We start from the raw sequence: 19,627 nt of genomic DNA on the forward strand, positions 1-19,627 counted from the left end.
GGCCGCGGGCGCAGGCGGGGAGGGCGGCCGTGACATCACGCCCGGGCCCCCTTCCCCTCGCCCGGTGGGTGGGGCCTCGGCGCGCCGAGCGGGCGCGGGGTCAAGGAGGGGGAAGAGGAGGAGCAGGCTAGAATCTGTCTGAGTGAGGACCCGGGAGGGGCGGAGGAGGCGGAGGAGGCGGAGGAGGAGGAGGGCGGGGAGAGGCGCGCGCGTGGCTCGGGGCGCCCGGGCTCCCCCCCAGCCCCCGACCCCGGCCCGCGGCGCGCCGCCTCCTCGCCGCCGCCGCCCGCGTCGCAGCTGGGACCCGCTCCCGCCGCGGGGACCCGGCGGGCGGGGAAGCACGGGCCCCGGCGCGGCCTGGAAGGAGCGAGAAAGCAAAAGTAAGGCGAGCTGCACTCCAAGTTTTCCCAACTTCGCCCCCTGCGGCGGCCGGCGTCCCGCTGCTCGGCGCGTCCCCACTGCGCCGGCGAGTGGCAGAAAGAAAAGGGACGGGGCGGGGGCGGGGGCGGAGGAAGAGGGAGCGCGGGGGAGAGGGGAGAGTCCGGCAACTTCTGTTAAAACTTGGGGGAGGAGGAGCGCGGGGAGGAGGAGGAGGAGGAGGAAGCCGAAGAGAGGAGGGAAGGAGGGAGCGCGAGGGAGGGAAGAGAGAGCGGAGGGACAACTTTTCCACCCCGTGAGTAGCGCCGGCGGCGCGGGGGTCGGGGTTGGGGGGCTCCTCCACCCCGCGGGCGGCCCGGCCGGGATGGGACCTTCTTCCAGAAAGTCGATTGGATGCCAGGAGGGGACTGCGGCGGGGGCTTGCTTTCTTTCGCTTTCCCCTCCCTCCCGCGGGTGAACCAAATCAGAACTGTCACTCAGGGCCTGTGAGTCAGAAGGGATCGGATTACACGATCCCTGAAACCGATGCCGGAGCTGCACGAGCGGGAGGGAGCGGGCAGGGGCAGCGCCACCGGCACCGGCGCGCTCGCACACTCGCCCTCGCGCACACTCGCCGCCCCGACTCGCCCTCGCCGCTCGCCAGCCCTCCCCGCGCGCCCCGCGGCCGCCCGCGCCGCACCATGCCCGCGGCGGGCGCACCCGGCGCCCGGCCCGGCCGCTTGCCGTAGCCCGCGCCGCCCGCGGCCGCGCGGAGCCCGGAGCCGCCCGCCCGCGCCCCGGACGCGGGTCTATGGGAAGTTCGGGGACTTGACAGCCGCCGCCGCCGCAGGTACGTCCCGCCCGAAGTTCTTTGTTTCGCGGGCCGGGGCACCCGGCAGCCGGCTCCTGCGGCCGCGCCCGCGCCTCCGGGTCGAGAGGGGGTCCCCGACGGGGGGAGCGGGAGGAAATGAAAATGGCTGTCAAAAGGCGCCCAGATTTGGAGAGCGACCCGTGCGGCGTCGGAGCGAGGCTTTCGTTCGCTCCCTCCTTCCCGGAGCTCCTTTGCCAACTGTCTCAGCCCGCGGCCAGCCGGAGACGGACCGGAGAGTTTCCCCATCCCGGAGGGGGACGAAGTTGGTGGCGCCCGCGTCCCCGCTCCCCTCCCGGAGCCTCTCCCCGCCCCACGGCGTCCCCCTGGGGCGGCGGGCGCGGGCGGCGAGGTGGGTCCGCCGGGGGAGCGCCACTGCGGGGGCCGTCCGCAGCCCGCGCCGCCCCCGGGAGGGCGGGGTGGGGGGTGCGGTGTGAGTGGATGCGGAGGCGCGCGCCGCGGTCGTCGGAGAGGAAAAGTGAAAGTTGTACCATCTGTGTATGATTTGGGATTCTTTTATTTCTTTTCCTTTCCAGGGACAGCGCAAAAAAATAAAAAATAAAAAAACCAGAAAAGAAAGAAAACAAAAGAAATAAAAGCGCTAGAAGCTGCAGGGAGTGAGTGCGGGGGTACGGGCAATCGTGGCCCGTGCAGTGATCTTTTAAGAGGCCGCGTTTTCGCAGAGCGGAGTTGGGTATGAATCGCTCTGCAGGGGACAGTTACTTTCTTGAGTTGCAGAGGGAAAATGGGCGGGAGGAAGTGGAGAGGGAGTAAATATTTACCCCAAACTTGGAGAGTCTGTGAAGCGACTTTTTAAGCAGATTGCCAGATGCCAAAGCTCCACTGCACACCCCGGCCTTTTATCCTTCCCTGAACTTTGTGTTCCTGTCCTTGATTGCACCTCCTTCAGGAGATGCGGTCCCTAGAGGGGCTGGACCCAGGCTTCCCTGGCTGACCCCGCGCAGAAGGAGGATTAAGGAGGCATCTTCCTCGCGACTCCTGCTGCCTCCAACTTCTCATCTCCCTGGTGTGCAGTGCCGAATAGATTCTGGCCGTGGGTACAGTGCTCGTGGCCCTCTGCCAGTTTATATGTACATATATTTATGTAAAACATTTTCTCCCAGCTCTTTGCCAGCTGTTCCACATTTTCCAGCTGCCATTTCAGTTTGAAATGATGGACTGTCCGCGTCTCCAAGTAAAAGAGCCCTTTAGTCAGAGGTATGGAGGGCCGGCCGCTGTGCAAAGACCCGGGCAGTGCCATTAGGTGGACTGGTATTATTAGCTCTAAAAAACACCTTCTGCTAGCCTTGTTTTCTCCCCCTTCTCCTCCGCGATTAGTCTTTCCAGAGCACTTTGCTGGAAATTCCCAAGAACGAGGCATTTCCCTCCAAATGTGATTTTGTACAAAATTTGGATGAGGCCATGCTTTAGATCCCTGAAATGTGTGTCTGGTGGAAATAAATGAACTTTTAAAGAGAGTTCCAGCTTGAGTGTGTTGGGCATGGCTGGTGGGGGGCCTCTGCCATGGCCAACTGAAATGACCTCATTTCAGTCTGTTTCAGGCAGGAACTATTCATCGTTTCCATGTTACACTTTTTTTACCTTGTTTGATGTCTTAGCATATTACAGACTGAGATCTTCAAGAATTGGCCTAAAGTATTAATTTTGAGTATTTATGTAATTGTTCTGTAATTTGAATAGGTGCCTTATTGATTGATTCCTGTAATTATTTCATTTAGGTTTTAAATTAAAAATTAATAATAGTCTGACAGTTTCTTAATTACATGTGTCAAGATTATTTTCAAGGAAGAAAATGCTGTGTTTTAAAGTAGGGAAATCACCTCAAAATCTCTTCATTTCTCTAAAGCAGAACAGCATTTCAGTTGAGGGGCTTGATGCAGACCGTGGCGATTGGTCTTAACAATGTAAACTGTGTGAAGTATCTAAAGAATTTGTTTATGTTAGGAAATATTGGGTCTTAATAACGTGATACACAAACACTTGGGCCAGTTAGACTATAGTCTGACCTAAAACAAACATGAAATAACATTTAAATTAGTTGTAATAGCATACTTACAGACAGAAGAGAGTTTATTTTATACTAAAAGCTATTTAATTAGAAACTCCCTGCCTAAGGGGAGATCCTTTCAGGGTATATAATTCTTAAAGTCAGCCTTCGGGAAGCTTTGGTTTAAGATGCCTGAATGAGTCCAATGTGAGAGGTGTCTAGTGAAATTTCACACATGCAGAAGCACTTCACAAGGTATAGATTGTGTTATTATTCATAGGCTAAAAGTAGGTCCAACTCTGAGACCGACTAATTCCCAGTACCTTTGACATGTGTGTATTCCTTCCTCGAGCCCTGATCCAAACACACTTTTATTGTATGCCTAATTTGCAAAGGACTACAGACAGAAATGAGAAAATTCAGTACTGATGAAAAATGGCTCTGTTGAGTTCTTTCATTACTTATTTAATGAAAGAGTCATTAATTTATCAACTTGATGCCCAAGCCTAAAAGTTGGACCTTCCTTTGTTTCTTGGCCAGTTTTCTTAATTACCTGCACGCTGCAAGGGTTTCAGACTAACCCTGCGCTTCGCCTCTCCGAGGTCCTTCTCTGTGTGGAAGGTATCCTGCCTTACTGAGATTCTCCCCTCCCCCCCTTTTTGGAGGCTTGGGTTTGGGAGTGTATGAAAGGAAACGATTTAATGATCATTGTTCCATGCACTTACTTATATGGAGGCAGTAATGTACTAAGGAAAACCAGTCTTGGAGGAAAAGTGAATCACTGAGTCATGAAATCCTCAAGAAAACCTTAGCAATGGAATGTTAATGCTTTTAGACTATAGTAGATTATCTTAAAAGTCAGACTTTTCTTCTCTATGCAATTGTTGTAAATCCCCAGCTAAAGAGTTCTTTGAAGGAGGTTTTAGTTTTGCTGGCATTCATATTCCATAGTCGGTCTGACTTGTTTTGGAAGATTCAAAAAATTTTCTGCCAACTTATATCATGAGAAGCAATTAAAACGTTGAAGTGACTATAGAGGGAATGTGCCTGTGTGTGTGTGTGTGTGTGTGTGTGTGTGTGTGTCTGCGCGCGCGCGCGTATAAATTTAATTTGTTTAGCAAAATATCCCAACTCTAATAATGACTTCAGGTTGTTCTTTCATTAAAGGCTGGTAGAAGATGCTGCCCTTGACTTCATGTCATTTTTTTTCTAGATGAAAATTGATTTGTTCGAGTTTCAAAGCAAATAAAGGGAGACAGAATAAACAACAGCAGGGCAGGGGTACCGCTGCAAACTTTTCCGAGTACTTTCAGTGTATTTTTCATCTTTACTTTTATGTGATGGGCCTGTGAAATAGAGCTGTAGACTGGCGAAGACTTTAAATGAAATTTCACACTTTGATGATTTTTTTTTAAACTTTGATATATTGACAGCAAAAGGAGCTGCAAAGCTTTTATATAACTTGAGCAGTAACGCCAAGCAGCAGTCAGACGTCTCTATGCATTTGTGTTTAACTGCAGAAGAAAAACATGTCCATGGGCAGTAGAGGTTCTTATCAACCCCCTAATCCCAGATCCCAGCAAACCTTGAGGGCATGCCTCAGATCTTGCTGAAATCACTGTAGACTCCCACAGTTTGCAGATTAAATATGCTATGTGTTCCTGGCTCCAACAACAGTTTTATGAGCTCACTAAGCTTCCTGTTTCAAGATCCTTTTCTTAAGTTTTTAGGAGCTGCTAAAGGCAATGCTATCTGGAGTAAGTGGTGTTGTTAATTTAGAGACACTTTAGATATTTCATTCTCTCTCTAAAAATTGCCAAAATTAGGATTTGTAAATCGAAGGACCAGTGAGGCAGGGATGAGGGAAGGGAGCCCTCTGAAAGGCGTGGGATGTTAAATGCATTCCTAAGTACAAACTTCACGTGGTGTCTCAATTGTTTTAAGGCACCCTGCCTTTGCCCGGCCCCTTAAAATTAGACTTTTTTCCACGTGTAAGTCGAAATGTACTATATTTTAGCACCACACTTCTTAGCTACTCATGGCCACTTGTAGGTTTTTTTTTTTTTTAAATGTGAAAGTGTTTTTTTGTTCAGTGTGTGTATATTTCAACCCGACAGAATGTCCCAGAAAAATCTATGGCTCTCTAAAGAGACTGAATGAACAAGCCATTACATAGTTAATAAGGTGGCATTGGAACATTCCAGCCCCCTCCTGAAAGGCAATATTGTGTTGAGCTCCACATCTGCATCTGTAGTATCTGCACTCGTGTCCTCATATACGGTGCTTTTGCATTTTGCAGAAGAGTCATAATTAGAAAAGAAAATACTTACATCATCGTCCAACAACATGTCATATAATTCCCAAGAGAACTCGGCCAATTTTGTGCTTAAAGGTTATTCAATGAATGAAATTGTGAAAGCCCATTTGTCAAAGTACTGCATGGTTTCTGTTAGTTTTCAAGCCCCAAATTCATTGTCCGCCCTGGCCCAGCCATTAGTCATCAGTGTATTAGTGCTGCCTTCAGGCCATGCTGCCCGGCACTTCTTCACACCATTATAGCTTTGAAAGTGTACTCTGTCGACTTGTAGAATTACTGCTCTGATTTCCGCTTGGCTGGGTTTGAGGTAAGTCCCCTCCCTACCTTCTAGCTGACTGTAATCCTTGCTTTCTTTTAAAGCTCCTTTCCAGAGATTTAGGGGAGAACTTTCTTAAGGGCCCTGTTGGCATCATACTGTGGTTTTGTTGTGGCATGCACCGTACATAGAAATTGTACCTGCAGTAAATTGGATTGATTGCTGGCCTGAAACAGCTTTGGGGCTTTTCTTTACTTTTTTTTTTTTTTTTTGATGGGAGGGGGGCAACACTGTGTGTGTGTGTGTGCGCGCGCGCGTGAAAGAGAAAAGAGTATGTTTGAAACATAAGCATTTGATTGTATATTTGAATAATTGTTATGCCACAAAATTAAGTAATGGGAGACAAATGTAATTTTCTTGAAATCTCTGCCTGTTGGAGTACCTCAGGAAGCAGTGGTATCTTATGTGCTTATTTTCATTTGCATGTTTTTAGCTTTAGCCACCCTGACTTTTTTTGAAAATTGCATAAAATACCTAACAATATTCCAGGGTGCTTTACACCATAAAGTATTGTTTTTTATAACAAGGAACCGAAAACTCACAATTTGGATGAAAGATAACTCACAAGTTGCTGTAATGAAGGCATGAGGCAGTGACACTGTATTATTGTTTTCATTTTGTGATATTTTTAAAAAGAAGAGTTCAGTCTCAAGAGAGTTACCTGTGTGTAGAGAAACCTCAGCCAGCCTCCCAAGAATGAAGCCTTAATGAACTCATATGAATGGAAAGCTGAATGGAGTGGCCAGCAGTGTGGACCAGGTCATGGCTCTTCAGAAAAGCACCTGCGGTGTGGACTGTGGGTGTTCAAATGAAATCCCATACCCAAGCATTTCACCGGGAGGGTGTGCAGTTTGGTATAGTTTGAATTGGCAGTTTTGTACATGACTGGGGGCGTGGGGGGCGGGTGTGAACGATAAGCTGAAGAATTCTGTCTGTGAACAAGCCAAGTTTACAGGCTGAGTGGAGCAGGGACCAGTTTTTACTAAGAGTTATTAAAAATCCTTAAATTTTTGAAAATTTGCTTTTTAAATCACAATTAAGATTCCAGAGTCACAAGTTAAAAAATTGTGAGGATAAAGTATGATGAACAACACCTCATAGAAAATACAGTAAGTACCTTTGGGATATCCCCAGCTGATTTTTACACCCAGCAGGTATTCTTGGTCTAGTATTTGTGATGGCTGAAAAGTAAATTACTATTTATAGGACATTCATTCTCTCCCCTTAAGCTTGAATGTAAAGACACACATGATTTTAGGAACCGAAAGTTATGTAAGTTCTATAAGAAGAATTTTTAAATTCAGGGTTTTTTTTTTTTTTTTTTTCCTTCTGAAAATGTGTGAAAACTTGTAATTCCTGTAGACCTCAGCGACGGGAGACAAGGAACACCTTTGATCAGACAGGATGTTTTTGTGATAATATGTGGGTTTAAGGGAAATACAGTTTTCATGAGCTCAGCTGATCCGTAGACTGACAACTGACTTCTAGATCTCATTTTCTGTCTGAGGACTGTCTTCGGCAAACCCACAGAAAAATGGGGGTGCTGGCTTACTCCACATTATTACTCATTTGTGAGTGGCACCTGCTGATGCAGGGCGCTTCCTGCAAAGCCTAAGCGCAGTTGCAAAGCCTAACCGGAGTAAACTGGATGATGCTTTACCATTTTGCAAAACTCCGAAATGGTAACAAGTATTAAATAATGACCTTATACTCCCCTCAAATGTTTCTCATAAAGTGCTACTGGCAGCAGAGAAAGAGTAGCTGCTGATCTTTTGTCTTAAATACAGATGGCAGGCCGGTGCACAAATTGTCATTTGCGATTTTAACCGTAATAGCAGTGATTACTTCATGTCAAAAAAGCTTTTCAATGGTTGAAGTTAAGTATGTGGATTTCTTCAAAGTTTAGATGTCATTAATTGACTAAAGCCAAATTCACTTAATCCATAGCCAGGCAGTCATTTCCCCTTCGAGTAATTCCATTCCTTTTAGAGTAATTCCATTTTGGGATGTCTGTCATGAATGCTGCTTAGTTGAGATCAGGATCCTCAAATGTAGTAAAGAAAGATCGAAAACAATAGGCAGCAGATTTGGGGAACCCTCTAGGCTACCAGAGGCCACTCGAGGCAACTTGGAACAGATCGTGGCTTTCTTATTTGCAACCAACCCTTTAGGTTTTTCTAATTAAGGAAAAGTAAAATCGTACGTAAAGGTAAAAATAATTGTACATTTAAAAATGCTGTAGTTAACCATTCATGAAGATTTCATTAAGAACTTAGGAAGTAGAGCTTCTTTTCTTGCAGAAAAGGAAAGCAGTGCAGGCAGGGAAGGGTGAGGAGAGAAAGCCTGAGATCTTGGGAACGGTTGGCGGGTCACTGGTTCTGCATATGAAATTGATTTTAAGTTCAGGAAGACAGTTGGAGCGCAAGGAAACATCACCCATATTACAAACCTGGGAGAGGTTTTCTTAATGCATGGTTATATGAAATCCACTGAAACCTTTTACATTTCCTAAATGTTGCTCCTTGAAACTCAGACCCAGAATCGATCTAAAGTTAAAATCAGCATTAGTTTGTGCTTCTTGATTTTTTCCCCCTCTTCCTGAAGGATTCATTTTCATTAGAAACTGAGTTTTAATGCTGTAGGAAGGTAAAATTATTTAATAGGAAGTTTTCCTTAAACTATTTAATAGGAAAATTTCCTTAAAAGATGCTTCAGGAGTAGCATCTTGGAGTAGGAGTCAATGTGCTAGTTAGTGAAGTGTGAGAGAAATGTCACTCCTCAGTGATGCAGGGGGGACTCCTCAGATATCTTTACTCAGGCTGGTTCCTCCTGGCTTTTTAAAACATGAGCACATTAAGGAGATCATTCAGCTTATAAATATACAGGCAGGTGTAAGTAAATGTAATTTCTCTGGAGGAAAGCCTTATTCCACGTGAGCAATAGTTCCCTAGGCTGCACAGAATAATTTCTCACTTCAGGCCTAATCATGGTGCTGTTAAAAGCACTGCTGTCTACTGGAATGCCTTCTCTCTGATCCCTCATTGGCAGGAGCTGTTTTAACCTATCAGAAACGCATCAGGTTACCACAGCAAGCTTTTAACTTAGTTTTTTACATCTTTGAATGCATTAAGGAAAAAAAAAAATGAAAGAGAATTATTGCCCAAGTTCAGGCAACTTAAAAATAAACCAACTGGATTAGGGAAATAAATTAAGTAGTCTGCTGTTCACAAAGGATGCATTATCAGTTTATAACTACTGTTTCATTTCACCTTAGATTAGAAAGTCCTTGTATATAGTTCAAACATCATTTTAAATGTTGGTTTTAGCACTGGTGCTTTCTTTAAGAAATTTTAACTGTTGAAGTTATGAAGAAATCCTGCTTGCATGTGGATCCCAGGTTTCACTGCAGAGAGGTGCAAGGGGAAAGGCTGATTTCTGCACGTTGCCAGAATTGTGATTTTTCATCCTCTCTATTTACTACGTAAAGCCTCATGGTTGAGGTTGAACTTTGGAACTCCACTGAGGGCCTCCCTCCCTGAGAGACAAGATGTGTCTGTGCCTTCACCATTCACAACATCTGAATCTACTTAGGACAGCTGGTGCAGAAACTTCATTTGGGGGCCAGGTTGATGGACGGCGAGTTAGAAGTTTGGGGAGTGAAGCTCACAGCCCCTAGTTTCCTGAAGACCCCAAGAGTTCCCCCGATGTTTTATCACGGCGAGACGTGTAGGGTGTTGCACCGCAGACAGTACCTGCAAAGTTGCACCTCTCTGGTTTCAGCTGGTGAAACGGCCGTGTGAACGAAAGCAGGGCCGCCGCGGACGACGGTCCGCGGGAAGGGTTGCCCGGCCAGCTGCAGAGTGCTCCAATGCCCGGCAAGATTCCCGGGGAGCAGGGTGGCCGGCGCGATGGGAGTGATCTGGGGCGCTCCTTTCCCTGCCCAGGCCCGGCGGGCTCGAGGAGTTGGGCCCCGCCGCTTGCGACTTGCAGGAAGCCCGCCTCAGGAATGCGACTCGGAGCGGGGGCTGCCCGCGCCCCCGCCACCCCGGCGGCTGCTGGGAGCCAGACCTGGACGCGGGGGGCCGAGGGGCCGCGGGGCCGCGGGCGGGGCCTGCCGGCCGCCGGGGGAAAGGAGGGCGGGCGCGGCGCCGAGCCCTCCGCCGGACCGACCCTAGTCCGGAGCACCGCGCGCCTCCGAGAGCCGCAGGCCCGCCCGGGGAGGGGCGCGGGGGAGCGGGACGGGCGCAAGGACCGGGAGCCCGCCACCGTCGGCGGGACTGCACGAAGGGAGGCCGGCGAGGAAGCGGAGGCCGAGCGCGGGAGCTCTCCCGAAATCACCAGGGCCCGCGGCCTGGACGGTTGTTATAATACTGAATGGTGGGGACTCCTCTGCAGTGATGAAAGTTCCTGGGTGGTGGTCGTGGTGGTGGTGGTGGTGGTGGTGGTTGGTGGTGGTGGTGGTGGTGGTGGTTTTCCATTGCAGCTCTAAAGAGCGGGCCACTCGAGGCCATCTGTGTGAAAGTGCAGTTTCAAACGTAGGTCCCCACAAGAATGGTCAGAATTTGGTCCGTTGCAGTCTAGCCAACTTTGGCCGGGAGCCATGCGCTAACTCCACCGACAGCTGGTCAGTGGCTCCGGCAAGCTTTGGATGCTTGCTTCTGGAGGCGGTTGATGCAAGTTCGGACTTACAATTCAGAGAGGAAAGACCCACCTGCAGGCAGGTTTCTAGTAGGCAAGGGATTAGGTTGAGAATAGGGTTCTGGAATTAATCGTGCCCTGGGTTTAGGCCTCCGGGAAAATTACAAAAGGTTCAAGGACAGTTGAATGGGAAAAGCCAGGACTGTTTGCTCTCAGGAAGGAATTTTTATCCCTCCATTTACCTATGCAGCCTCAAGCTTGAGCAGGTCCACACTATCAAGAGTTTTCCTGGGTTGCATTCCCACCTCCCCCCACCCCCCCACCCCCCCACTCAAACTGCTCCAACATCAGTTACAAATCGATTTTTTTCCCCATAAGCCTAAACAGTCAAGGGGCATGCCAGCAAATCTTGCATGCAGTGCTGCAGTGGTGGAAAGGGCCTGAACAACAGGGTGGAGTGTGGCAAGGAGGGAACACTGTCAGGGTGGGGAAGAGTCACCTTTCATTCACATCTAAAAACCAGTGGCATGTTTTCCTCAGAGAAGAATCTTCGAAGTGAGGCCGCACTGAAAAGTGTTCCTCGCAACTTATGTTTTAAATAACTTACACTTTATTATCTCAGAAATTCCAGGTTGTAAAAATAGTACTATGGGGCCACTGCTTCAGTTGCGTGACTTTTAAGATTCCACCAGGATTGACTGAGTGATTGATTGATTGGCTTATACTAGTCACTTCTGTACCTCATGCTTTTGGTACATCAAATCAGGACTGAGTTCCAAACGGCTTAACGTGTCTCTGAAAAAACTGCCACCACAGCCAGAAGCAGACCCTTCTCTGCTATGAGGTGTGAGAGCCTAGAATGTTAAAACTTTCTCCTTTGCAACTGACAGGGACAAAGTTGTGTTTTTATCAGTAAAATAAGCTGATATAATTTATAGGGATATACAGGAAGCAGATGTCTGCCTTGGCAAGTTGCCATTTTTATAGCCCTGTTCCAAGCATAAACCACACTTTTAAATAATTAGTTACTAACTAATGAGATCCAAAAATAAGTTGTCAAAATAGAAGAAAGGGGTAGATTCTTGAGTGACCAAAGGCCCATTTTTTAGAAATCCATTTCGAACAGGGGGAGGGGATAGGAATTAGTATTCTCTAAGACCATTAATTAGTGCATTTTCCGTCAGTGCCTGGGGCTTTACCTCTTCTCAGGTGAGCCTCTCTCTCTGGTGATGAGTATTTGGAGGGTTTATTGCTTTGTTAAAACGAAGTCCTTTGCTTGGGGGAAAAACCAACAACTCCACAAAACCCAAGTTTGTCAAGGAACTTTGGCGACTTGTCACCTCACCAATGTTAATTAGCTCCCTCTACTTAGGGAGAGACTTCCTTCTTAGCCAGGAAGGAATCCCATCTCTTCATGTGTTTCCTTTTTCTTTCTTTCTTTCTTTCTTTCTTTCTTTCTTTCTTTCTTTCTTTCTTTCGTCCATTGGCTTGTTTCCATGTGCATTTTTAACTTAGCAAACCCCATCCAAATGCGACCAATAAAACTATGTGGGTTTTGAGGGAAACAATTATAGTAAATGCCTGTTCATCCCAAAATGGTTGCAAACGGACTGTTTTGATTAATTAAATATTCCTGTTAAAGTTTTTAGTTTTTATAGAATTTGTCAGTTTTCAAAGAAACACTGGGTATAAAAGACAACATACGTAGCGAAATCAGTGGTGATTAAGAGTCAAGACATTGCAGAATTCTCCAGGCCACTGGGTCATCTCTGGATCACTTATTTACTCCGTAAACATTCTTATGGGTATGGAGGTACCAGGAAGATGACCGTGGTGCTTGTCTTCATAGAGCTTAGTTAGGATCTAGAGGAGAAGACGGCCATGAGGCCGTTCTGCAAAAGATTCTGGAAGATGAGTTCATTATTGATGGCGGGCTGTTGACGTTCAGTACTCTGGGGTGCCATTCACTCCTTATGTCATCGAATCAGCAAAAACTAAAATGGGTACCTGTTGCATGGGGTCCATACAGTGAACACAAAGGTGTGGGATGGTTGTCTGCAAGCTTCAGTGAGCCTGATGATCACCAGTCCTGGCTAAAATAAAGATTCCAGGTGCCACCTGCAAGAGCCCTCAGGGATTGGACCTGGGAATCCAAATGTTTTGCAAGCCCTGTAGCAAGGCTGGTCCAGGTGGCTCTTTTACTACCCTGGGAATCAGCGCTCGGGCTTGGATGAAGTGTTCTCATGGCATATTTTAAAGATAATATTTAAATCAATCTAGGGGGAGCAGTCCAAAACATTAGAATGGCTCTCAGATCGTTAGAGCAAAAAGAGACTGTTGAGAGTCTCTCCTCCAAGGGTTCTCTATCTGGATTCATGGGAGAGCTTGGAGGGCCTGTGATCCCTTGGAAATCAAACGTACCCTTTTTGGTGTGTGTTTCAGAGTATTTTTCTGGTCTCAAGATCCATAACCTTTCACATACTCTTAAAGAGGACTATACCCACCTTCCCCCAAGGTTAAGCCCCAGGTCCCAAGTTGTGATTGTGTCATGTGACAGATGAGAAAACCCAACCACTGGAAAACTCCAGGGGGCACCATTCAGGTAGCTGCTCCTGAGGGTGTTGCCCAGCAGCAGGGCAGTCCGGAGGCTCCTTTACTGTTGTACTTTGCTACCGAGTGCTCTTTGAGGCATGTTACCGAATTTGCAGGGGATCTCACAGTTGATATGTAAATTTAACTCCAGGCTGCCTTTTTTCTTTCTTATTCTAGAACAGCTGTTCTTAAAAAACTTGTGTGTTTTGCAGTGAATGACAGTAGAAGTTAGCAGAAGAGCTGGTGCTCCAGTGGGAGGCAGCCTCGGGATCGGAAGCTTTTCTAGTTACTTGAATTCCAGATCTAGGGGACTCTCTGGTACAATAAAGAAAGAATTCACATTTCCCTCGCAAATCGGAGTTGAGGATGACTAAAAAGATTTCATCTGGTGTTTTCACTCTTTCAGTGGGCTAAGCAATTGCTTATTTTATTTTGCTGATCGTTGTTTTGATGGAACACGGTGGTGTCAGCTGAATGTGGAAAATCAGCAGACTTGACCAAAGAAGGGGCCACCATGAGTGTTCGCAATCTAGATGGCTTGAAGAAAACATGTAGGAGAGGGTACCTTTCATTTTCTTGTGTCTTCTTTGTAGGTGCAGCTCACGACTGCAAAAAAACAAAACAAAAAACAAACAAACCAAAAAAAACAAAACAAGAACAAGAACCTAAGAGAGTGAAAATTGATGAATGATGAGTTAGGACAATTACCACACGAATGAAGCCAGTGAAAGAGGACCCACTGTGCTTGCCTTTAGTGGGGTTTTAGTATTTCTTAAGCAGTCCCAGGCTTTGCTGTCCGCAATCTTTTGACTTTTCCTGTGGGATCCAGAGCATGTTCTGACGCCTTTGTTGGTTTTAAAAATGTAGCACAAATGGATTGAAACGTTCTCATGTTTTAAGAAAGCTTAAAGAGTCTGGTTTACCTGATTGAATTAGGATTAATTCAATCCAAGGGCGTATTGCAATTCAGATCATTTTAGAGAGGGGAGCAAACATCACTGGCTTCCTGGCTCAGATTACCCTCTGCTTCCAAACTCTGAGAACGGCTTGGATTTTGAGAAACGGTCATGCTCTTTAAAACATCTAACTGATACTTACAAACCTTTCCCTTTTTTGGAAGGCTGTCACAGTGCCCCTGCCTACAAATCTGACCACCCGAAGTGGCATTTGTAGATGTGGCTTACCCTTGGGTTTCACACTCTAAACACAGTTGAAAATCGGAATCTTGACATCACTTGATAACAGATGCCCCTGTAGGAATTTGGGGAAAGTCTCACATTATGGGTATTTCCCCTGCCATCTCCTTTGGCGTGTGTAGACAGAATTTGACTGGCTCGTTATTCCCACTTGGAGGTATTTTTGCAAGAAAACTTGTGGGCCACGGTCTTCCAGATTTTGGACCCTGCTAAAGCTCGGCAGGTGAAGCGGGCTTCTCAGTGAGATTTTTTTTCCCCGCCCCCCTCCCCCCACTCTTCCTGGAAGCTGATGGCACTGTTTCCTTTTAGGCGTTCCTGGTAGCAGAGAGCTGAAGTAATGAGAAAGCATCATGGAGGCCCAGTCCCGCAGTTCCACCACCCCTGAGAAGAAGAAAGTGGAGAATTCCATAGTGAAATGCTCCACGCGAACAGATGTCAGCGAGAAAGCCGTGGCCTCCAGCACCACTTCCAATGGTGAGCGGCCACGGGGATCACCAGCAGCCAAGCCTACAGTCATTTTTGTGTTCTCTGCATTCCTGGTGCATTGAGCATTTGCACCTGGACCGGGGTCTATTCCTTGAGAAGCTAAAGAAAGCAAATGGGGGTGGAGGCTGGGGGGCGTGGGACGGGCAGGCTTTAGCAGTCTCTATTTTGGCACCGCAGCTACATGTTTTCTTCCAAATTTTCTAATTTGAGATGTAAATGTGATAGGTTATTTATTATAGGAAGTTCCTGTTGTGGCATTTTGGAAATCATCTTGATTAGCCTGGCAGGAGTTCAAAATACTTTGCATTTCACACGGCAAAGTCTCCACTAGTCGGAATAATTAGTTATTAGTTATTACAAAAGACTCAAAAGTTGCCTTGTCAAGATTTAGGGATCTTCCCCCCCCCCGCCCCCCCCCCCAACTCTGGAGTTCATTCGAAAGAATTTTAAAAGCTGTTAATGGTTGGACCTCGAGGTAACACTGCTATCCGAGATGCAGGTTTTGCTTATAAAAATGGACTTAATTGTGTTCGCAGATAACACATAGCTGTTGTTTCCGTATGTTGTATTTTTTAATATTTTAAGCAGTGTTGAGAGGCATTTCAGTTCAAGCATGGAGCATTGCAAACAAATTCCAGAGCCCCCTCTGGAAAAAAGCAGGCTGAACAGGTTCATGGTGACCGCTTCCTTTGCCCCCCTTTTCTACTCTCGTAGGTCAGTTGGTACCTTTGCTTTTTGCAGATTTCATAGCCTCCCTGGTCCCCCTCTCTCATTGTTCTCCACTTTTCCATGTGCTCTTAGGAAGAATGAGCCAGACTTTTCTCCCGGTTTTTGGGCACCGCAAATCTGGACACACTGATTTCCGTGAGCCAGTGTGCTACCTCCTTCCCTATGGGCTTTTATTTTATTTATTCCGAGAAAGAGTTTACTGGCTTGATTTAAATTTTTTTATATACAATTGGGGAGTCCGAATCTACTTTGGAAGGTAACTTGCAGCTCAGATCCTTTGACTCTGAAGGCAGACATCCAGGAAACAAAGCTGCACCTGCCTTTCCTGACTGGCACTGCCTGAGCTGACACTGAGGAGCCTGGTCCCTGGTCCCTGTGCCCATCCCTGTGCATGGCGAGTGTGTGCCGCTCCTGCGTTCTTCTTCCCGGATGTCACCAGTGTGCACTGCTGGCTTGTCTGGGCCACTGGAGGGGCTGGCACTAAATCTGCTGCGAATGAGTCCAATTTTGAATTGATTCGTAGGGAGATATATTTATGTCTAAAATAATGAATTTACTTTATGTACATGTGGGAATTTATCCGTATTTCTCCCTTTATTTGTGGTATTTAATTTTTTAAAGTTTATTTATTTTGAGAAAGAGAGCCTGAGTGGGGGAGGGGCAGAGAGCGAGGTGGGGAGAGAATCCCAAGCAGGCTTCATGCTGTCAGCACGGAGCCTGGTTTAGGGCTCTATCTCAGGAGCCGTGAGGTCATGACCTGAGCTGAAATTGAGAGCCTGACACTCAACTGACTGAGCCACCCAGGAGCCCCAGGAACGGGGAGCTTATTTTAATTGAGCTGAATATTTGTGTTATTCTTCCAGTGAGGTTATAGAAGACGTACTTTCTCCTAAAAAACATCATTTTTTTTTTTCTGGAATTCGGAAAAATTAGACAAGTTTATTATTTCAAAAATAGAATTAGTCTATGCCGGGTAGATTGTTTGGTAATTTCAACAGAATGGTAATTATGTAGGAATAAGCACTTTCTGGGTATTATGGTTCACAAAACATCCACTTTTGGTTATCTTTAGGCTTGTGTGTGCGTGAGTGCGCGTGAAGGTGCGTCGAAGCTTGTGGGTGTGCGTGAGCATGAGTGTAGAGGAGTGCCCCTGTGGGTGTGTAAGAACGGATGAGAGCGTGTGTGAACTGATAGATGAGCTGTGCTGTGTGGACCCTCTGTGAGCCACTGTCATTTGTGGATTACAGCGGGATCCCACTAGTGGTCTGTCTGTCCTTGCAAAGGTGCCACTGCCTTTGCCTCTCCCACGCATGCTCGGGAGGGTTTTGGTGGTGCTGTGTCTGTCTTGGGCCACTCGGACCCTGTGTTCCTCTCATGTAACCATTTGGGGTGACTGGGAGCAGAGCTAAGCGGCAGCCAAGAAGCTACTCAAGAACATTAGAGAAGGAGCAGTCAGGATTCATGAAGTTGGTCCTGTTGTCTGCAGTAATCACGGATCCTGAGCCCAAATCCCCTGGCTTCCCGCCCTGATCGGCCTGTGCCCTTGAAGTACACATGGCTTCCTAAATGGGTGTAAAACCTGTCCTGTTGGGGGCAAATGCTCATTAGTTGGGTTTGCAAGGCACATGCCTGCCTGAAGGAGAGCTGTCCTGGTAATCCTGGAGCTCTGACTATTTTTCCAGTGTTCCTGTTTCTTTTAAGGGATTTATTAACTTTTTATTTTGGGAGAATATAAAGACCCAACCAAGTAAAAGAAAAATGGAAGTGGTGTTTTTATGCATGGATTGCAATTCTGGAAGATTCCAGAAAACCCTGCAAACAGATTTAAAGACAGGAACAGACCTTTTTCTTCGTGATTGCTTTATGTAAGCGGTGCTAATAATTGTAAGATCTTTCCCCCAGAGTTCTCTGCAGGTTTTACCTAACGAGCTTGGAGCCTCTTTACAGCCCTAGGATCGTGTGCCAGGGGCTGGAATCACCCAGCCTCTTCTCTGTTCTGCAAACTCTTACCTGGTCTCATGCTTTTCCTCCGCACGTCGCTGTGTTCGTATGGCTAGTCTGGGAGGCTTGGTCTGAGTTTGGTGTGGGTTGTAGAGCATGTGGGGGTGCTGGCAGGTAGCTGTCATTGCCATGGTCATTTTTCCTTTCGCCTCTTCTGTTTCCTTTTTTCTCTTTTCTCTTTACAAACATCTCACAAAAAGAAAATGAAAATCATTTGGATCCCCTCGAGGTAGTAGTGATTGCTACCGTGTCGAGGGGCTTTCTTTACAAAGGTCTGACATTCAGGGATTTGTCAATGAGCAGTTAAAGGTGAGTTTAGCAACAAGAACCAAAATGCATGTATTCCATGCCTTTTTTTTTCTCCCATCCACAATTGCAAGGGTTAAAATAAAAATAAAACAAGCAAACAAGAAGTTTTGTTACTGGTGCTGTTAGGTTGACTTAATTAACTTTTCCAGCCATTATGTGCTACAATTTGTTCCTGATTGTGAGCTTCCCGGCCAAACCACGCACATTCCACTGCATGTCCTTACAGATCTGTTTTCTTAGTTTCCTCAGCTGAGTATCTACTCCTAGAATAACATTGAAACAGACTTTTGTTTAAACACACACATTCACACAGCTAAAATGTAGGGTTCGAAAATGAACAGCCTTCTAAACAGGCATTTGCCTCTTAACACTGAAATTTAAAACGGCACAAGTAAGAAACTGCGTTCTGAATCTTCTATGGGAAAAAGACAGGCCATATTTGATTTTTGTAACATGTAAGAACCGATATCGACACAGAAAGCATTCAGTGTTCTTACCCACCACAATGTGTGTTTCGTGTGCCATAGTTTGATTTTAAGCTTCGGTGTTCTTCGTTAAACATAAATGACAGAAGAAAAGACTTAGTTTTCCGGATTTCTGTTACGTGCAATTGTGACTTAAGGATTATTTTTGGCATCTAATATATTTCACATGTACAGTGAACACGCAGCTATTAGGTGCCACTGTTTACTTAAAAACCTCCAAGTGTGTTAATATGCTAGCACCACAAGCAAAGTGCCTTAATAATCTGTTGCTGGTAGGGATTCATTACTTTCAAAGCTACCTGTTGTGTTTTGTAAATGGTAAATGCTTTTTAATCCAGATAGTCCAATGTTTTAAACATTATCCTTACTCCAAAGCATTTCCTTCCATGACTTGCCAATACTGACTTTTCATTTTGAAATGTTTTATGTCATTTTTGGCCTATGATTTTTTTAAAGGAGCAATCTGATATTTCTTATTAACCTACTACTCTGCTTTAAAAAAAGAAGGGCACTAATAATGAACGTATGTAGGCCAAGGTCTCAGAGATCTTTTATTGACTCTGATGGTTATTGGGAACATACCTTAAAGTGATAGAAAGCAGAAATTATAATGTTAATGGTGATGCAATATGAAACCAAAGTTGATAGATTAACAATGGAGAGGAAGTTCCCTGTTCTCTTCGTTTCTTTCAAAAGGAAGAGCTTGTTTCCCCTCAGCTTAAAAAAAAATCTTCCAGGTTTGTAAGGGGATAGAGTTGTGGTCTACAAGTATGTAAGGAGATACTTTTTTTTTTTTTTTTTTTTTTTTTACTTTAACCTTTGGTCACTTCCTGGCCTTGGGATTTTCTTTCAAACTGTTCAGTAACACCTATCAGTGTTAATCGTGATATCAATTGGTCTCCTGGCTCAGCGTTTTGTTGGGAATTTGGAATTCATTGGTTGTTCTCTACCATGAGTTCTCGTCTCCTTGACTATTTTTTATGGTAAGAGACGACGTGCTTAATTCTGCTTAGAAATGGCGGGCAGTTTGTGCTATATAAACAGCAGGTTGTGAGTTTTAGGTTTTTTGCCCCTTTAGATGTTCAACCCTTTTTTTTCCCCCCCCTTGGCCACATTTTGTTTTCTGGCACATGACAGATGGATGGGAAGGGCTGTCGGAAATAATGGATTTCAAATTATAGGATGTTGGTTAGGAGAACCCACAAGTTTGGGAATGTGAAAGCTTGGATTGAATTCTGGCAACAGGACTAGACTAGATGTGTGGGTTTGGGCAAATGAACGCCTCAAAGTCTCAGTTTCCTCATCTGTTTAGCAAGAAAGTAATT

At 46.0% G+C, this 19,627-nt stretch overlaps 1 protein-coding gene across 2 annotated transcripts in view; it reads left to right on the forward strand.

Annotated features, from left to right (window-relative positions):
* The first annotated feature begins 599 nt into the window (after window positions 1–599).
* Window positions 600–19,627, forward strand: part of GLI3 (GLI family zinc finger 3) — a 279,195-nt gene continuing 260,167 nt past the window's right edge. Inside the window, exons 1-2 of one of the 2 annotated variants that reach the window (XM_042914368.1) lie at window positions 600–673; window positions 14,602–14,766. In XM_042914368.1, coding sequence (XP_042770302.1) covers window positions 14,643–14,766 — 124 coding nt within the window. In that variant the 5' untranslated portion in view covers window positions 600–673; window positions 14,602–14,642. Of the gene's footprint in view, window positions 674–14,601; window positions 14,767–19,627 lie in introns of those variants that run through there. The other variant, XM_042914464.1, reaches the window with a different exon arrangement.

This window comes from Panthera leo, chromosome A2 (genome assembly GCF_018350215.1).
Source record: "Panthera leo isolate Ple1 chromosome A2, P.leo_Ple1_pat1.1, whole genome shotgun sequence".
Lineage (NCBI taxonomy): Eukaryota > Metazoa > Chordata > Mammalia > Carnivora > Felidae > Panthera > Panthera leo.